This window comes from Mya arenaria, chromosome 10 (genome assembly GCF_026914265.1).
Source record: "Mya arenaria isolate MELC-2E11 chromosome 10, ASM2691426v1".
Lineage (NCBI taxonomy): Eukaryota > Metazoa > Mollusca > Bivalvia > Myida > Myidae > Mya > Mya arenaria.
Window position 1 is genome coordinate 49,638,272 of NC_069131.1, and position 20,387 is coordinate 49,658,658.

At 34.6% G+C, this 20,387-nt stretch overlaps 1 protein-coding gene across 2 annotated transcripts; it reads left to right on the forward strand.

The window, feature by feature from the left end:
- Positions 1-1,146: 1,146 nt before the first annotated feature.
- Positions 1,147-10,891, forward strand: LOC128206732 (uncharacterized). Of its 2 annotated transcripts, XM_052909380.1 has the most exons (8): positions 1,147-1,336; positions 1,761-1,870; positions 2,369-2,479; positions 3,440-3,540; positions 7,320-7,436; positions 7,605-7,736; positions 8,141-8,341; positions 8,460-10,891. In XM_052909380.1, the coding sequence occupies exons 1-8, from the start codon at positions 1,299-1,301 to the stop codon at positions 8,571-8,573; spliced, it is 924 nt and encodes a 307-aa protein (XP_052765340.1). In that variant the 5' UTR covers positions 1,147-1,298; the 3' UTR covers positions 8,574-10,891. The 2 variants fall into 2 exon arrangements, with proteins under 2 accessions (XP_052765340.1, XP_052765341.1); XM_052909381.1 differs by lacking the exon at positions 2,369-2,479.
- The last annotated feature ends 9,496 nt before the right edge of the window (positions 10,892-20,387 follow it).

A 20,387-nucleotide genomic window follows, 5' to 3' on the forward strand; every position in this document is an offset into this window, starting at 1 on the left:
GTATATATCACGCCTAATAAAATTGAAGCCTGTCAACTCATACGTTGTTGTAAAACATATGAACCCCACCTTTCAAATTCCCTGTGTGTTCCTATCAATTCGTTTCTGAAATTCCTGTCATCATTTGAATAAATTGCTTACTCTCTCGGGGCCACCGTTTCTCAGCGCTTTCAGCGCTTTGATTCACATAAGTATTATTCAAATGGTAAAACAAATTAGTTATAAAATTTAGGTTTTTTTTAAATTTTAATGTATATAGTATGAATAAATATTGTTATCCGTTTCTCAACTCATCAATGTAACGTAAATGTATATATTCTAGCTATTACTCGACATTTTGATTTCCAAATACTCTGTCTGATTATATATTTTAACATGTTTAACAGAAATTACTCCATTCAGAGAGACACTCTTATTCAAAATCAATATATACACATGTGTAGCAAACATAAATTTTGAGTAAAACACCAATAACTTCCTACTAAATAATGCATCTATGGAAAATATTGGTTACAGATAATAAGATGTTAACTGTGTATTTAATAACTGAAAACGCAAAACTATTAAATGATTGGTGAGTGCTAAAAGATTTACTGTGATCTACTATCGTCTCATAAGAAAGAAATACCATGTTTTCTGCAATTTTTTTTTAATTAAACTCGGTATCCTTCATAAGAACCATTTTTTTCGACACTTATTCATTCCTTTTGGTATATATAAAACAATTACATCAATTGTGGTAAAACTATTTGGGAGAAAGATTGAATATTTAAAGAATCTTGTTATAATGTAAATTCAGGCTGGTTCAAGTTTTTTCGCATATCTTATGAATAAATAAATCAAGTGATCAGCATTCATGAATTTAAATTCAAATTACAGGGTACGATAGATCTCATAAAAATGACTACATTCATTTATTGATCAGATTTGTTCAATTAGCATCTCAAATATCATAATGCCATTCTTAAAACCCAAAACTTAAGGTAAATACTGAATACCGTATACGCATATTAAAGAACATTAAATTGCTAGGGTGAAAAGAAGAAAAAAATAATTGTCATTGTCAACTTGATATAATAAATTCAATAAAATAATTGGAAATGTCAAATATCTTTTACAAAAGAAAAATAAATCTGCGGACTAAGATCTTCCGATTTCAAAAGAATTTGAAGTCTGTGCAATGCAAGTTTGAATATTGATTGTTATTTACATTGCAGAAAAATAGAGATTTAAAGTATTTTGTTTATGAAAAATATTTGCTTTTGAGAGAGGATTGATCATTATTTATCGTTTAAAATATGTCGGATAGTATTAAAGCTGGTCGTGTGGGGCGCAGGTTATTATTTTTTTATTGATTTTAAATTTTTGAAAAATTCTGGCATAATTTCATTAATTTTATCTTTATTTTACAGTTAAGATTAATGAAGAATATTTAAATTACTGATGATGATGACGATGACGATGATGATGATGATGATGATGATGATGGTGGTGGTGGTGGTGGTGGTGGAGTTGTGGTGTTGTTGATGTTGATGATGATGATGATGATGATGATGATGATGATGATGATGATGATGATGACGACGACGACGACGACGACGACGACGACGACGACGATGACGATGCCAGTGTATAAATGTTTTTCGGGAATGCAATAAGCATGGATCGAGGAAACTCCTCCCTCACATCTAGTGACGTCATACTTCACATGATTCGTGAACCGATGTATTAGCAACGTTTTTTTCTGAACATGTTTGCAGGAAGTGGACGGAGCCCCTGCTTCCAAATTTCGCAATGAATATGGACGTAGAGAACTCTTCTCACATAATGAGTGACGGCATAGCGAACAGTGTGGACTGTGGAACTTCTGGTGAATAAACATTGTGGTATTCTGGATGTTACGATATCAAGAGTTCTTATTTTTGCAGGCAATGCACTTTTGCAGAACACACACTATTTGTAACTTGCTTTTCTTAAAGTTTCAGAAAATATAATTGGAAAACATGTTTCTTCAGGCCACGGGACGAATTTAAGGGTTATGCTTGTTGATTATTTTGTTAACAATTTTACATTGATTGTTTAAAATTAAATTACCAATAGATTAAGTTATTGTGTTTAAATTCTAAAAATACTAACATTTATTACATATTACGTTTATTACGTATCAATTTCCTTTTCCATATCCAACAATCAAAATACAGCACGCCGTATTGAAAACTCTGCATCACGCTACTGTCGATTTCCAAACCCAAATCAGCATAGTAACCTGTATTGAATGCTACCATTCAAAATTACTGAATTAGGTGAATTTTTAAGAAAAAATATGAAGATAGATATGTTCGAATCTAAGTACAGCTAAATTTCTCAGGGGCCAGGGGAGGTTTCCACCTAGAAATGATAGTGGACAGATTCCAAACGCTGAACGATGTCACAGCGGCTCTCAAGGCGAGCGGCATGGACAAATGTGGACTCATATTCGGTGAGCCTTGGTCGATTTCACTTTGGGTTTTTATTTAGATTAACATTGATCACTCTTGCAACGTTAAACGGATCCAGCTTTATTCCGGTGGGCCGTGATAATTTTTAGGGTTACCGACGTATTTAAGATTTAATTTTGAATCGTAATTTGGGTAATCGAAATAAAATATCATGAAAAACTGACGGTTGTTTTACAAGAGATAGCTCTATCTGGTACAAAGGCGACGCCCCCCCCCCCCGAAAAATACGTCCAAAATGCACCATTCATTTGGATTCCCCCCATGCCATGGTCTTAGAATAACACATAAACAATTGTTGTGAACAAGAGGTTTGACCGAAGGCATAAATCATTGACTGTAGAAAAGTATTGATAGCAATTAATCATCTACCCTCGGTAGTATTTGTAAAAACATTTCTTCTGCTATTTCTTCTTTTGGTGTTGTCTGCCGCACATGCTATTGTTGCAGCTGCTGCTGCTACTTCTGCTGCTGCTGCTTCTGCTCATTCTTCTGCTGCTGCTACTGCTACTGCTACTGCTACTTCTATCACTACTACTACTACTACTACTACTACTACTACTACTACTACTACTTCTACTACTACTACTACCACCACCACCACCACCACCACCACCACCACTACCACTACCACTACTACTACTACTACTACTACTACTACTACTACCACTAAGTCACCCATTCCCACTTCGACACATGATTCGTACGACTAGAAATAATACTTGTTCATATCAATGACGTCAAAGAGGAAGCTCTGAAAGATTTTGTTTCCTATTATATTTCTATTAAAGACAGTGATTTTGTTTTCAATGTCTGGTGAACAAAGGCTAAAATATAACAATTAATTGAAAATAGGATAAAAAGGGGGATGTTTTGGATTGGGGTAGGCAAGTCAAAGTGTAAAACAAAATCTCCTCTGGTCTTAAGATATTTTATTTGTGTAGGTATCGACTACACATTGAGTAACATGAGACAGGGTGCGAAGACGTTCCATGGGCTCAGCCTACACGACATCACCAAAGAGACTTACAACCCATATCAGGAGGTACTTTATCTTTATATCTTTTTCTCTTTAGCTACGTTTTATAATTATTTTTTTGAAATCATTAACTTTTATGCAACCATGTTAGGGTGTCAAGTCAAAAGGCCCAGTACCAGAAGTGTTCAGTCTAAAAGACTTACCTACTCTGATCATGTATATTGTATACAAACAATATAGCACATAATCTCAATATAATGAACCGCGGAAAAACAGGTGCACAAACTAGTAAAATTTCGGGTTTAATAATGTCTGTCTTCGAGAAAAACACTGTAGATTTTGAGCCTCGCATATCGGAAATATATCGAGCATCAGGGACAGCCCTGACCCGAAATGGATCCCACAACTACAAACGTTCAAACCTTCGATAATGACACTAGCACAGGAGCAGAGAACTGAAAGGGGGCTGAAGCCTTTGATTGTCGCTGACGCGCGAACGCCGAAAAAATAAGCCCTGATGAAGCTGAGCGCGTAGCTGAGGCTTCGCTATATACTTTGTCGAGTAGGACTTTCATCAAAGATACTGAGTGATAGGAGAACTCAGTTTACTTATGAACTTATGCAGGAGGTAGCTCAATTGGTGTCTGTAAATCAGATATTAACAACACCAAACAATCATAGATCTCATTGACTATGAGAGAATGAACGGTGTTCTCAAGGGCATGCCGAAGCGCATGTGATAGAAAAAAAACACACAAAAATTGCGATAGATACTTCCAAGCGTGTTTTTTGCATACCGATAATTTCCCCGGGCGAGCACTGAGTTTTCGCCTTTTGAGATTTTGTATGGGAAAACAGTACGAGGTCCCATGCAGCAACTGTGGTCTGAAGCATGAAACACCATGGACAGAACAACGTAATGTGCTGGAACTCAGAAATAGGCTTGAAGAAACGTGCAAGCTTGCCCGTGAAAGCCTATTGTCAGGGGAAGCACCACTATCGCAAAAAAGCCAAACCAAGACGGTCACAGGATGGTGACAAGGTGCTGACTTTGCTGCCCACTGACCGAAACAAACTGCAATTACATTATATAGTTCAAGATTAAGTTAATAAATAGGGCTACATAATTTAAGCAGGGGACAGAACTAAGCTGTTTCCAATAAACCTGCTTAAACGTTTGAAGAGAGATATGAACATCTTGTTATAGTAGGCATGGCTTTTTTTAAACTAAACAGAACAGTGATAAAAAATGTTGAAAAAACGATATGAGCGGAGGACATGAAACGTACAAGGATGTGAACATTTTGTCTGACTTGAGACAGAGTCACAGTGATGCCAATACTTATAGTGATATGTGTATATGTAATATGTGAAGAACTAAAGAAACAAGTTCAGTAGACAAAAGTTTAAACATAAACGCCGTTTAATGGCTCGGGATAAACGCAAAAGCCATAAAACAAATACAAGAAACATTGAACAACAGCACAAAACTCCACAAACTCCAATCTAAGAATTTGGTGAGCGAATACAAGGTTATTATCATAGAAAAGCCGGGATACATGAACCTGGTAGAGCATAAGATTGCGCTTTCCACTAACGAACTTATTCGTGTGAAACAATACCCCATCCCGTATGAAAAGTGAGATGTCATAAAAAAGAGGTTGAGCTTATGATGAAGCATGGAGATATAGAAAAAGCACAGTTTAAATGCAAATTGCCTGTTGTGAAAACGAAAGACACAGGTTTTGATTTTAGGAAGCTCAGTGCTGTTACACGTTTCGACATGAAACCAATGGCTAACATACAATATTTTTGGGCTAAGGTAAAGCCTGAGCGGTTCTACACGAAAATTGATCTCACTAAAGGTTATTGGCAGAAAGATGTGGAAGAGAAGTCTAGACATTGTACGGCTTTTACAACTCAGTCTCGGGCCTATCAGTTCCGCCAAATGCCGTTTGGTATGATAAGCTCAGGAGCTACATTCAATCGAATGATTCAAAAACTACTAAAGGGCTGCGTTCAACCATAAATGTATGTGGGCAATATACTTGGGAACATACAAACATGGGACGAGCACATATCCGTGCACAGGGACTTGTTCGATCGAAATAGACTGGCAGGCCTTTTATAGTGTTTGATAGGTTATCGGAACGCTGGGTTCACGGGACAACATGTTGGAAATTGTGAACTAAGAATGAAACAGTAAAGTTGTGTCGTATTCGAGATGCTCCACAGCCAGTAATGAAGTTCCTTGAATTTGCTGTGTAAAACAGGAAGTTCATCCCTGTCCCTGCAGAAGTAGCATAACCTTTGACAGACCTCACAAAAAGGGTTGTCCTCACAAGGTAGTTTGGGAAGCAAGGCACACAAAATTTATAAGGATCAGCTAACCAGGGCACCGATTTTGAGGTTTCTGGATTTCGAGATCCGGTTTGAGCTATAAGCAAATGCTTCGGATTGTGGGATTGGCGCTGCCTTGTAACAGCGACATGACGACGTGTTGTTTCCTATTGAATTTAACAGCAAAAAATCTGATACGAGAACAAAACTATTCCAATAGAGAAAAAGGCTTGGCAATAGTATTTGGAATCAAGATGTATCAAAAGTATGTGTACGGTAGGCAGTTTGTGATTCAGATGGATCATGCTCCGTTAGGTTTCGTCTAAAACAGCACGGTCGGGAATGGTAGAATAATGGCATGGGCATTGCTTTTTCATAATTACAGCTTCATAATTGAATCTATCAAGAATCGGTAAACGTTTGTTATAGAAAACAAAGTGTTTTCTTAAAATGGGGGCAAATTGTCAGGAAAATCTCTCCATATACATGTACAGAAATAGTTGTCACTCGCAAGAGTATATATTACACCCACATCGTGTGTAGTATTAAATGCATGCAGCATATTTCGTTGATATCAATTAATTGATTAAGCATTCACAATTAATGTAAATATGCTATAATTTAGTAAGTAGGAAAACATGGTATCTCCCGAGCCGTACTTTATAAGGGACCAAGCATCCAGTTACAAAAGAGCTTGTCACCGTGCTTTATCGGAGTCGTTAAAGTTACAAGCGAAATTACACGAATAACAAACACAGGGAGTATTGAGATATGTGTGGAGCGAAAACCTAGTGACAGAGTAGCAGAGTATGGTATACTTAGCATTGCTTTTCGTGAAAAGGCAATTCGGGCTCGTGAAACCATTAGTTTTACAGATTGGCTTCAAACGAAATTAATTGTGTTGACTGCTTAAATGTAAGCTACGCACACCTTACGGCCGACCCAATATAAACACCAAGATCATAGGACTCGGCAGCTTCGCAGCAAAGGCTCAGGTACGGAAATTTTGACACCCATGCGATATGCCTTCAATAACTATGTGTGTAAAACTATACAATATGAATGTTGCGATTGTTATCAGAGTAGTTCATGAATGTTCACGAAGCCTAAACTGATTGTTCATGAAACTATAATAATATTGTTGCTGAAAATGATTGCTTTTCTAGACAATCTATAATTATTTTTTTATAGATTAGTCCTGTTTCTGTAAATGATTTCCAATCATGAGTGCATTTGTGAATGTTTATGATAGTTTAAGTGATTGTATATGATTGCTCCAGTGTTTGTGATCATTGTTCAAGATATTGGTAATAATTGCTCCAGCAGCGTCAATGGTTGTTCTTAGGAGTTTTTTAAGGGATGCTAATAAGAGTAATTGTTCATTGCTGTTTGAGAAGCTGAATATGATGGTTCTAGAAACTATTACTGACTGTTCCAAAAAAATGCATACAATTGTTTTTGAAACTGGGAATGATTGCTCTATTTAATGTACATGATATTTCCAGGTTATCTGTATACTTGGAGAGACCCTGGCATCATTTGACGATGATGGAATGATCCCGGTGTACGGATTTGGTGACAGAGAGGTTAAAGATAAGGGAGTATTTCCATTGAAGCCTGAGGTACGGAATTGGTTTTATCAGCTGGCTTTATTCCAAATGCATAAAATCAACTCCTACAATCGTTTATTACAAAATTTGAAGCCTGTGTTCCTATTACTGCTCAACGTTCCTGTTTAAATCTTAGAATAAATCCTTCACATCATCGTAATGCTCATATACTTCACACAGGGCGAGTGTGATGGTTTTGCGGACGTTCTGAGCGTGTATAAAAAGATAACGCCTACAGTAAAACTAGAAGGACCAACCAACTTTGCACCAGTCATTGATGAAGCCATACGTATCGTCAAGGAAAAGAAACAGGTATAAATAGCTCGACTGATTTTATAACAAAAATGTCAGGGTATTGTGATTATATTATGTTGCTGTAGGCTAGTTTTTGCGTACAAACGATTTAACCCGGGCCATGTACTAGAACATTTTCAAAGTAGATACATATGTTTTCAGTGTTATTTCATGCATGGTCATTAATATCCATTTGATAATTCCAGTATGCCGTTTTTAATTATATTATATAGATGACCCTTTGGTACCGGTCCAAAGTATAGAAACCGGATCAGATGGAAGTTAGAATATGTGAGCTAATTTCTTATTTAAAATAGTATCAAAAAATGTCTTGAGTACGATATCTACTCATTTCTGTACATAATGTTCCACAATACCTTGATTATGTTCCGTATAAATGACTTAAGGCATACTTATTTCAGTACCACGTCTTAGTGATAATTGCGGATGGTCAGGTCACAAATGAGAAGGACACCATCCGGACCATCACAAAGGCCTCAGAGTTTCCCCTGTCCATCGTCGTCATAGGGGTAGGGGACGGCCCCTGGGATACCATGCAGGACTTTGATGACAAGCTACCGGCGCGCCAGTTCGATAACTTTCAGTTTGTTGATTTTCATAAGGTAATGGGTTACATTGAATTTGTGGACCACAATAATACACTTGTCATTTAACTAACCAAACGGTAGCAAACAAATGATTTATATCTAAAAGTATCAAAATGTATCCTCTATACTACAGGTGAAGTCGGCGACACGGAACCCAGAGGCAGCTGTGGCACTAGCCGCCCTTTTGGAAATTCCCGATCAGTATGCGTACATCAGGAAGAACAGACTCGTCGAAAAATTGAACTAAACAGAATATTATAAAGTGTTCAGTGTCATTTAAATCAATTTCATCCAAATGGCACTCACACATCGGGCCGACATCGGGCCGATATCACAAGCACTACATAGTTATTTAAGGCATAGTTATTCAATTTTGAAACTCATTTTTACGTCGGCCCCTTATTGGTTTAAAATTGCTACATAAACTACTGATCACCGCTTTCATATGCGAAAGTATTACTTTCATTAGTTCATAGTATACTTGAGTGGTTGTTGTGTTTTCAAAGTTGAAACAAACATTTAAATTACATTTATGTTTCTAAGTTGAAATATATCTGATGGTTCAACATTGAAACCATGTGACACCAACCAGCGCTAGGATCTGAACATTTAATATCCCAATTAATGCACGATGACATAAATAGTATGTTATATTTAAATCTTTCACCCCCTTTTCATATTCCATTCAACGCATGTAGAATAAAACAACAACGTTGCAATAAAAAACTAGTTTTAATGCATGCAAATTATCGACATGTTCTACTATCGCAGATGAAATATGCTTTGTATATGAGGTAACACAGAGTGGCAAATATTATGTTTGAAAAAAAACATTATTTACTTATATTATATCCAAGTACAATAAAAAAATCCGTTTTATACTTTTGTTTACCCCGTATTTTGAAAAGGTATCTGAAACTATCTGCCAACCAGAGTTGACAGTTGAACAATCTATGAAGAGGAATGCCATATCGTGTTTTTAATATCCAAGTGCAATATTTTCTGTCTTTTTATATTCTTGTGTACCCCGTATTTTGAAACGGCATTTAGTACGATTTCCCAATTAGAGTTGTCTGATGAACAATCTGTGAAAACATATTTATATGTCTCTCATGTATTGCAACTAAAAAATTGTAGTTCGGGGAGTCGACCGTACCCCACTTATGCTTTATATCTTTTCAAGATTCTTTTTGTTTAAAACTTTAATTTTTACTATTTTTTTGTCTGATATCACATAACTGTTTCCTTAAAAAAAATCCAAGCTGTAGGTATTGTTTCCCAATGCGATAAATTTTAGCTCTAAAAACTGTTCTCAATCAAAAACAAATATATATTGTTGTTTGGCAAAAGTAGAATTGGTTTATAATTGATTGTTATATTCTTATTGATTTGTTTCTATATTTCGCAAGTAGATATTCATAGCAATATTTGGGAAAAGCATCTTCTGAGTTCTAATTTCTGATATCCAATTTTGACTATAGCGTAACGTAGGTTGCACCATAACAAGCAAATTTTGATATAACATTGTTGGTCTGAGCATACAAGTTTGGATATAACTCTATGAAGCCTAAGTGATAAAAACCTGTGCTGCAATTTTGAAATCTACATTTAAAAATGTAATTGGTCTCTCATTTTCTATAGTTGTAAGGTCCTCCTTTTATATAATAAAGACAACATTCCTGACCTTTGTGTGTAGCTTAGCTCCTATCAAACGAATCCCTCATTTAAAACATCAAATACAAAAGCTCCTATTGATTTCCAAGACTCTAGATATAATTCAACCATAGGCCATCGGATCCGGTACTTTTGTTAAATTTCAATGACGTTTAAACATTTTCACATTCCTCGTTTGTTAAAATCCTCTTTGCGTTTTAACTTATTTTCTAAAGGAGTATTATAATCATAATCATTTTCCTCTAATTTATCCGATTATTATAAATAATTTTTTATTAATCTTTATTTTCTTCATTAAGAATTTCTAATATATATATAAAATAAAATGCCAGCCACGTTTAAGTTTCATCGTTTGTCTTGAGTTTTCTAGGGACACAATAGTTTGTGTTTTTCTGACATTCTTTAGAATGTATGCGTGATCCTATTCGCTTTGTTTGTATATTTCATTCTAGAAATAGAATGATACCCTCTAAATCCAATTGATTGTATTCTTTTCGTCATCATTTACACCATGAACTTTTTTATAGGTTAGTATTTCTTTTTAATATTGTTATTTTATTTCCCACAACTTTTGATTAATTATTTGGCAAATTCAATTATCTTTCCTTTAATTTTTAAATTTCCTAAGTTCAAACATTGTTTGTATATTTATGTTACCGTTAAATGGTACAACTTTTTTTCAGGAAATGGACATTAAAGAAATAAAATGATCATTATCTAAATATGCATTGTTCAGTTTCCAGTAACCTGGAACTATTTCTGTTTGTTAATGGATGTATATCAAAATTGCCATGCAATCCGTTTATTTAACACATGCTGGTCGAACATCAGTGCTTACAATAAAAGGAGCAAATGTTTTATTTATTAACCAGTAATAAAGTCTGCTTTTTTCGTAACTGTCTTTCCTTCTCCGTGTGTAATGTTATGTATCTAGGTTGCTTTCATGTCATGCATCATTTAGTTTGCTTCTTTTTATCACTTTAATTACGTTTTATCCCGAATTTGTATTTAGAAACTCTATATCTATATTACCCATTGATTTGTTAAAATCTCCTCCAGTTTCTTTTATACCTAAACATTTTTTTTTCTTTTTAGATGTTATAAAGCTTTAAAAAAAGAATCATTTTCTTCGTGTTTTTTTGAAATTGTTGTTCTCAAAGTTATCAATAAGGGTATATGTATGTTCGAAACCATTTAAGGAATGAGTTAAGGTGTTGATGTCATTATCGGGGTATGAGCGCAATTGGACTGGTCAATGTGTGTGGAGTTCGAAACCATTGATATTTAAAACTACATATCGACCATTTAAGCCGTTTACATTATCGAAATACGTTTTAACTAGAATATAAACAACCCGACTTAAGTTGTTTCAATTTGAATTTTACCAAGCCGTCTTAGTCATTCGAGATTTGATTTACTACATTCTCAGAAATGTGTGTCTCTTGCAAAAACGCAGTGTGTACTTCTTGATTTGATAAGTATTCATTAATGCGTAGACCTTTGTTGTGATCTCTTAACCCTTGACAGTTGAGAGATAAAATGTGATAAAAGTGAAACATCATTTATAAATATCACACAATGAGACAACATGCACTTTCTGCTCACTTAAAGTTGTACGTTCAGCGGGAAATTGGGTTATAAAACACAAAAATAACATAACTGTTATGAAAAGGCATCCTTATTATAGCGTTTTGCAAAATTTTGTCTGTAGATTACACTCCGATGGTCTGATATTAACGCGATTTTCAGACAATATTTAAATTTTGGTGGTTACCAAAAATTCCGCTATGGCCTACTCGGAGTTATTCCGAGCAGTTCCGAAGGCCTACGAAATTGAACGGAGACGATCACGTGATAGCTATGAACAATCAATGAGGTCAGCATCTCAAAACAAAGATGGACACAAGGGAAAAGAGAAAGAGAGGTTGACGTAGATTAACTGAATCGACCAGAAAGCGGCGAAGACAGGACAATGTAAAAGAGATGTCATCTTCCAGAGTTTATTTAGGTATTCATTTAATATATGGAAAGCCTTCAGATTGGATCGAAAAAGGACGGCGATTTAGCAAAACACATTCTCGACAGGTTCTAGCCACAATATTGCGCGTATTGTGAACTTTTTTAACATTTGGATATTCATTTTGTTCCCAAAACGCCACAAGTCGACTTATTCATCCCAATGTAAAATATATTCTTCAACTGTAAATCCACAATATTTAACACTACATTGTTAAAAGGAACCACAAAAGTTACACATAATTTTTTTAGCCAATAGCTTTCTCATAAATACACTTGAGTGTTTCATGAAACTCAAATTCAAAGGCGATCTGTCAACAAAGCATCGCCAATTGTGTAATTATCTAGCAGGTGCCTGTTAACTTTCCGCTCAATATACTTAGCGCTGGGGTCTGTCATTCTTGGTCAGGAAAACAACAAGTTGAATATGGACGCGTAGAGTCGCCAAAACAAAAATCATCAATAACTCTGAAGCGGCTGTTATTATGGAATAGACAGGTTCAAGTTTAAAGTCACCAGTTTTGTTAAACTCAGTTAGTTAGTTATTTATGGCTATCTTTCGGCAAACTTTCGGGCGGATATACAGTATATAAATTCTGGTTAAGGTTTTACACTTTACCTGATTTCACAGTGATCCATGAATGTTTCACCAAAGCTTGCAATCTTAAAAAGAGGTGCACTCACTCTGTGGCAACTCTTATTTGAAAGGTTATTAATTGTGACATTTTTTGCCCTAAATTTTGCCCTGACTTAGACGTCGTTTAACTATATTTATTAAATTAAATTAATTAATTAAAGGAAATTAATCAATCTTAAATTATAAGTCAAATATTCAATCTAAATCCGAATGTCCCAATATCAATAAAAACAGAAAATGTCAAGAAAACAATTTAATTTATCAATGAACAAATCTTTTTTATTTACTTTTTTTTCATTTTGTCCAGTGTTTAAGTCTGAATAAACCAGGGGAACTTAAGTTGAATCAAATCAATTTTATTTCTCCTTATCTCTGAAATGATATTCTCCACAACTTTTAAACTTTTAAAATAGTAAACGATTCATCTAGTTTTTGTCTAAATATCAAGGAAAGCATTTAATTTTAAAATTTACTGCAACCACGACGTGTGTTTTGATGCTAGCATAAATCAACTCACTACGTCATAAAGGTCAGACAGTCTTGAAGCACAAAAGAAAAAACGAAAGATCGTAACATTTATTACAAAATAATGGATTTAATATTACAATCACTTTGTTAGAAAAGTTTTTATATAGAAAACTCAGCAATCCTTATGTCAACCTCCACGCAGCGGCTATTTCCCTTTTCTGTACAAATAACCATGTCATTATGGATATCCTTATGTCAACCTCCAAGCATCGGTTAATAGCCTTTTCTGTACAAATAACCACTGCGTGAATGCATATACTTAAGTCAACCTCCACGCAGCGGTTATTTCCTTTTTCTGTACAAATAACCACTGACATTATGCATATCCTTATGTCAACATCCACGCAGGGGTTATTTCCCTTTCCTGTACAAATAACCACTGCCATTATGCATATCCTGATGTCAACCTCCACGCAGCGGTTATTTCCCTTTCCTGTACAAATAACCACTGCCATTATGCATATCCTGATGTCAACCTCCACGCAGCGGTTATTTCCCTTTCCTGTACAAATAACCACTGCCATTATGCATATCCTTATGTCAACATCCACGCAGGGGTTATTTTCCTTTCCTGTACAAATAACCACAGCCATTATGCATATCCTTATGTCAGCCTTCACGCAGCGGTTTGTTCCCTTTTCTGTACAAATAACTACTGCCATTATGCATATCCTTATGTCAACATTCCCCGCAGCGGTTATTTCCCTTTTCTGTACAAATAACCACAGCCATTATCAAAATCCTTATGTCAACCTCCCCGCAGCGGTTATTTCCCTTTCCTGTAAAAATAACCACTGGCATTATGCATATCCTTATGTCAACCTTCACGTAGCGATTTTTTCCCTTTCCTGTAAAAATAACCACTGCCATTATGCATATCTTAATGTCAACCTCCATGCAGCGGTTATTTCCCTTTCCTGTACAAATAACCACTGACATTATGCATAGCCTTTGTCGACCTCCACGCAGCGGTTATTTCCCTTTCCTGTACAAATAACCACTGCCATTATGCATATCCTTATGTCAACCTCCACGCAGCAGTATTTTTCCTTTCATGTACAAATAACCACTGCCAGTATGCATATCCTTATGTCAACCTCCACGCAGCGGTTATTTCCCCTTTCTGTGCAAATAACCACTACCATTATGCATATCCTTATGTCAACCTCCACACAGCGGTTATTTCCCTTTTCTGTACAAATAACCACTGTCATTATGCATAACACATTTTCATGGTGGAGAATCCACGCGACTTATTTATAAATGAGTCAAAGTGCTCGGCTAAATTTTTAAACCACTAATTTGATATTATAAGAAATAAAACCATAGCCTCTGAAACCTACAAAAATGCATAAAATTTACTAACATATGATTTCCGTATGAATAACTTATTAGTAATAAGCAATAATAACGTAATCACGGCCAAAGCTAATTTTAGTAGCATATTTGTCAGGAGCAGTGTACTTTGCTGAATCTTTTAACAATGAGAAATCAGTTGATCAAGATTTACAGAAAAAAATTGGTAGTTACTTTAATTGGAGGCAATTAACGGTTGGCAAAGTGGGAACAAACCAAAAAGTTAGGGATTTAGCGAAAGTTTTATATAGCTGTGAAAAGCGCTATTTATTGCGGGGTTTATGGTCTTTATATGACAAAAATTCTCCATATATTGAAAAGTCATCTTTAAAAAAAACGTATATGAATCGAGAAGCCCTTTTAAAATTGTTTTGTTGCTATGCACTTTATCAATAAGTCACGTGGGTTCTCCACCGCGAATATGTATATCACAGGCCAATGATAAAAATCAATGAAGTGATTGCGTTTTAAATCTTGACGTATTGTTTAATTTCAACATTGGTTTGGAGTTCAAAATGTAACATTCAAAATGTTAAAGAGATATATATACAGTCGAACCCCGTTGGCTCGAAGCCCCAGGGACCGGCGAAAAACCTCGGGCCTCGGCAAATTCGAGCCAAGCGGTAATGATTACCTTCAATATCAAGAAATCGGTCCTTTATATACAGTTCGAGCCGACTAAAAAATCGAGTCAAGCGAGTTCGAGCCAACGGGTTTTGACTGTAATTCAATACGTTTTTTAAAAAGTATACTGTTGAATCTGGTGATAGAGTTATCGGTACACGTCGGCTATTTACCATTAGAAAAATCAGATCAAAGTGCATAAGTACAAGCAGATCGTAAACTTAATTACATTCTATTCAGAAATAGGTATGTTTAAGTCCGCTGCGAGTGGATTGCGTAGTAATTTAATTGAGCAGTTAAACTTAGATCAATAAATACAACCCAAAACACTACATTTAATTAATGATATAATTCAAACATTTACGAACTACTTCTACTGATGTACCGGCATACATCCGAGGTTCTTTTCGATAAAAATGGCCGAGGAGTTCCGAATGAGTTATATTCATTTATTGTGGTGTTGTAACGTAGCGTTCAAATTTAAATTCCCAATCAAGTTTATGAGTGCATCAATTATTAAGATTCCTGAGATTAAAGTGCCTAGGCTTAACTTCTTTATTAAAGTTATTACGCGATCTACTTGCAGCGTGTTTTGATTAATGACAGAAATCTTCCCCGCTCAAAATGGAAATTCACCGCGCATGAGATTGTCCTTGAAATATAAGACTTTTTATCAGGATACCCTTTTCAAAACACACTTCGTGTTACAAATCACAAGATACGATAGCCCGCATTCAACTCTAGTAAAATACAGCCGTATTTCCACTCTGCTAACATCGTCATGTCTTAACAGGTATCAGCTTGTTATAATTTATAACGTGAAAAAAGGTTATCATACAAATGACATAAGCTGCGATCTTGTCTGCTTTAAATCATTAAAAACAGAAATGTAAATAAGAAAAGGGCCTTTATTACTGCGGTTTGATCCGGAGTGTCGAATTCTACTTGTGGATTATTGCAGACTTTGGAAACATCCACCCAAGTCGAATGCAAACTCCCGGATGATGATAATGGCAAATAGGTTAATATGAGACAATAACAATATAAAATGAGAATTAAATCAAAGTTGACAAACATGACCAAATATATGTGCGCAAAAATACTTTAAACAATGAACATTAAACGAAGCAAAATGATCAACATTTCACTGTTACGTACATATTGTACTTCTGACTTAGGCCACACCAAATTAATAACTTGTTCATCGGATTTCCCGCACCTATTTCTTCAGAAAAGCAAAAAAAAATGTTTTTATTTTGTTATCACTTGCGCCCCACCATCTAAAAAAAATTTTTTTTTTTTTTTACGAGCGCTAATTTGTTTAGTAGAATGTAGCCTTTTCCCTTAGTACCGCTTTTTTCGATCGTAACAATTATCAATGCACCGGCTAGCCTCAATCATGCAGTCGCTCTAATTAGAGTCAATGAACAATATAGACCCGGATACAAGAGTCTGGATGATTGATACTAAATTGGCAACCTTGAAAACCTTGATTTCACTTCACATGCATGTTATGTGCCTTGATGAATAAAAAACTTGAAACTTCCTGATTCTTGAAAATTACGTGATTAAATGACAATTCTACCACCATTTAAAGTTTGATTAAATTTTGGACAAATGTGTTTGTTTTAATTTGGCTTCAACTTAAGGTAAACGTATATATACTGGGCAAGAAGTGCTGAATTTCATCGTGAATGACAGTGATTGAATGAAGCTTGAATTTGGTTCGGACATGTTTGACGAAAATTCGGATCTATACCTACTACACCTGTCCAGGTAAAAACTTTAGGTGTGTATTTTAACTTCTTTATTGTAAGCAAATATGATGTGTCAATGTTCGTGGACAGTAGGATGACGCTAAAAATTAACCTGACTGACATTCCTATGTGCTTCATGCAATCCCATGAGTTTTACCATTCACAAAAAACATCAAACAAGCCGGATTGTGTATATTTTGTAAATATTAGTCAAAAAGGATAAAAAAAAAATGGTGTCAGACTGTGATTGGAAAAAGGTATTAATCACACTTTATGTTGCGAATAAATGTTTGTAGATTTTTTAGATGTTCATGTGTATATTTAAACTATATATGGATATCATTCAAGTGTTAAATATTTATGCTGATTGGTTTTTGTCTATGAAAAAATATTGCATATTCTTGTACTTTCTTGAAATATTTTTATGCTATATGAAAAAATGGACACAATCAGTATCTGCAGTACAAAAGAAGTAAAAGTATCTTTTGTATTTCTATTTCTTGTCTAAATTTGAACAAGATATCTAAAAAAATAAGGAAAATCTGCAAGTTTAAAAAAGATAAATTCTGAGAAAGCCTAAAATCAATCTGGCGCTGGCTGGAATTTTCTGTGACATATTTGGTGCTGAAATGGTTTACAATACGGTGTAGGATTTTTGTAAATTCTCTTCCAGAACTAAGATGGCTACCAAGGCCAATCATGTAGTCATTGCAAGAGTGATAGCTGTAGTTTATATTTGATTGCAAATGCCTATATTGATTTTGCGAGTTATTTTCAAGTCACCTTGTCTAGTTATTTCCATGGCATGAGATATAACAATGTATTTTATTAAGAATTATTTTAACCAAGTTTTCCTAAGGAAAAGCGGAAAACGTAGTTAATAGATATGGATATGCCCTTAGGCGGGCAGGTGGCTGTGACCATTGGCGCTTGTGTCCAGGCTTTAACTTAGTCATGTATAGGGTATTTTGGGGAAAAAAATCAAAAAGGTTTTAAAAAAACTGGAAAACTGTGGTTTTGAGTTCTCTCATTTATTAAATATTTAAAAATAAAATACATTTGCTTGATTTCAAATAGCATTTGTTTGATCTCAAAACTAATATTTGTATAGAATTATCTTTTAGTGCTTTCATTCTTTCACTGGATGTTATCCTTGTACTGTTTACAATATCATTATTTAGTTAATAAGTGAATAAAATGTGAGCAAAAGTGAGTTAATTGACTATATATATTTGTTCGCTCTTCGCTCGCTTCTCTTTTTTGCTAAATGCAAAACAAATATTTTTATTTTTATTTCGCTCGCTCGCCCCATTATTTTTTCAAAAAAATCCGATGAACAACTTATCGATTTGGTGTGGCCTTAGGTTGAAATATTATTGAGCAAAGTAATTATAACCAGTGTCTGCATGTTAAGTAATTAATTATCAATAAGCAACATGAATAACAAGTTATCAAATTGAACAAATAAGTGAAACTTAACCCCCATTGAAGAAGTAGAAAAAAGAAGACTTCTTCAAAAAGAAAGTTCTTGAGAAATATGTAGCCACGCCAGAGTCAAAATCAAAGCTGAATCAAAATAACCATTTAATTATTTCTTCAAAAAAAAGTTATTGAGAAATATGAAGTCACGCCGAAGTCAATTCAAAGCTGAATCAAAATAACCATTTATTTTTTTCACAAACTGAGAGTGTTTCTCTACTGGTTCATCCAAAATTCTAATATCGATGACTGGCTATTAGAACACGGCACCACGGCAGACATATCTTTTACAAATTTAATGTTTATCAACAAAATTTCGCCTGTTTTCTCTCTAATAATACTATTTATGAAATTCAATTAGAATTTTTGTGAGTTTGTACTTTGAAACGCATCAATGCAAAAACATTTTTATAGACGCCTTTGCAAGATACAGTGCTTATTTTCCAGTCTGACAACTATTCGTTTGGACGATTTTGATATGAGTTTTAATATAGAGCATCTTCCACGAGCTCAAGTATGTTGTTAGTAAGCGGGCTTTTCGCGATCATATTACAAATTTTTCTTGACGAGTTGTATTAATTTGTGAATTATGTGATGACAAGTGTCAGATTCATTCTATAACATGCTTTTCAATAGTTAAAAACCCTTTTTTCCCCATACTGATGCTGAGCCGAATACAAAAAACTGAAAAAGCAATGCTTTTTCCCGCGCTACATTTATTGAAGAAACGTAGCAACGGATTAATTAAAAGAATAAATAATAAAAGAGTATCCGATCGTTTTTAATTCCACTTATAGGTAAGGTAAATTATACTGCCAAATTTTGTTCACATCCCGATTATGATATGAATTACGTTCTATTTACAGCATTATTGAGAAAGAATTATAGTAAGGACATTCGTAAATGAAACTAAGTATTTAATTAACAATTATGGGAAGAAATAATGAACTATTGGTGAAAAAAGTAATGAATTGCGTCATTGGTGTCATTATCGAGGATATGAACGCAGTTGGGCTGGTTAAAGTACGCGTGAAGATCTTCGAACACCACACATTTTAATCAACCCATTAGCACTCTTACCCCGGTAATGACACCAATCAAGCAATTCATTCTTTAATTACTGCACTTACAGGATGTTGTTATAATGTCTATGTTCATTTATTATTCAGATGTGATCTATTGGCATCTCAAATATCATGATAATGTCATACTAATAACCGAAAACATATGGGTATATACCTTATACTGTATATCGTTTACGATAAACAAAGAAACCAACGGCTCGTCCATTATGATTTTCATAGTTTTGTACGAGTCCAAATTTGTCCCGCGTGGAATAAAACGTTAAATAACTTATTTATTCTATACCTTCATTATTCCAAATTAATTATGTTATATTTTAAAAGGGCGTTGATTTCAGATTTTTACATCATGTTGGCGGTTTGTTTGCAAACAAACGAGAATATATCATTGTTATAAAAAGAGGATTTATGTCACTCTAACTTAAGAGCGACCGTTAATCCCGATTTTTATTCGGAGCCTTTTCACGCGTTACGGTCATTTTCATAGGTTTAACATTGGACCAGTGAATCATACAATACGGAAAAATACAGGATTGTTTTAAACGCGCGTGCGTCCCGATACAGAAATATATTTTCGGTCACATGTTGAAAATGAGAGTCTACGATTGGACGTATGAATTAGGTATAAAATAAGTGCGAGTATTGATTGGTATCCGCACCGCAGACAAACAGCGATTGTGATTATATGAGAGTATTTTTTTTAATAAGTTTGAGCCTTTGAAATCAAGTTTCAAAGTTTAAAAAATGGCGGACACCGTACAAACTGATAGTGTTTTACCCAGGTGATGATTATTTTTGAGATTTTTGTATTCATTTTATTTTTGTATAAATTCAAGGATAAATTTCAACCTTTATTTTACGGTGATAAAATATGAAGTATTACTACAGATTGTTTTAATTATTAATAT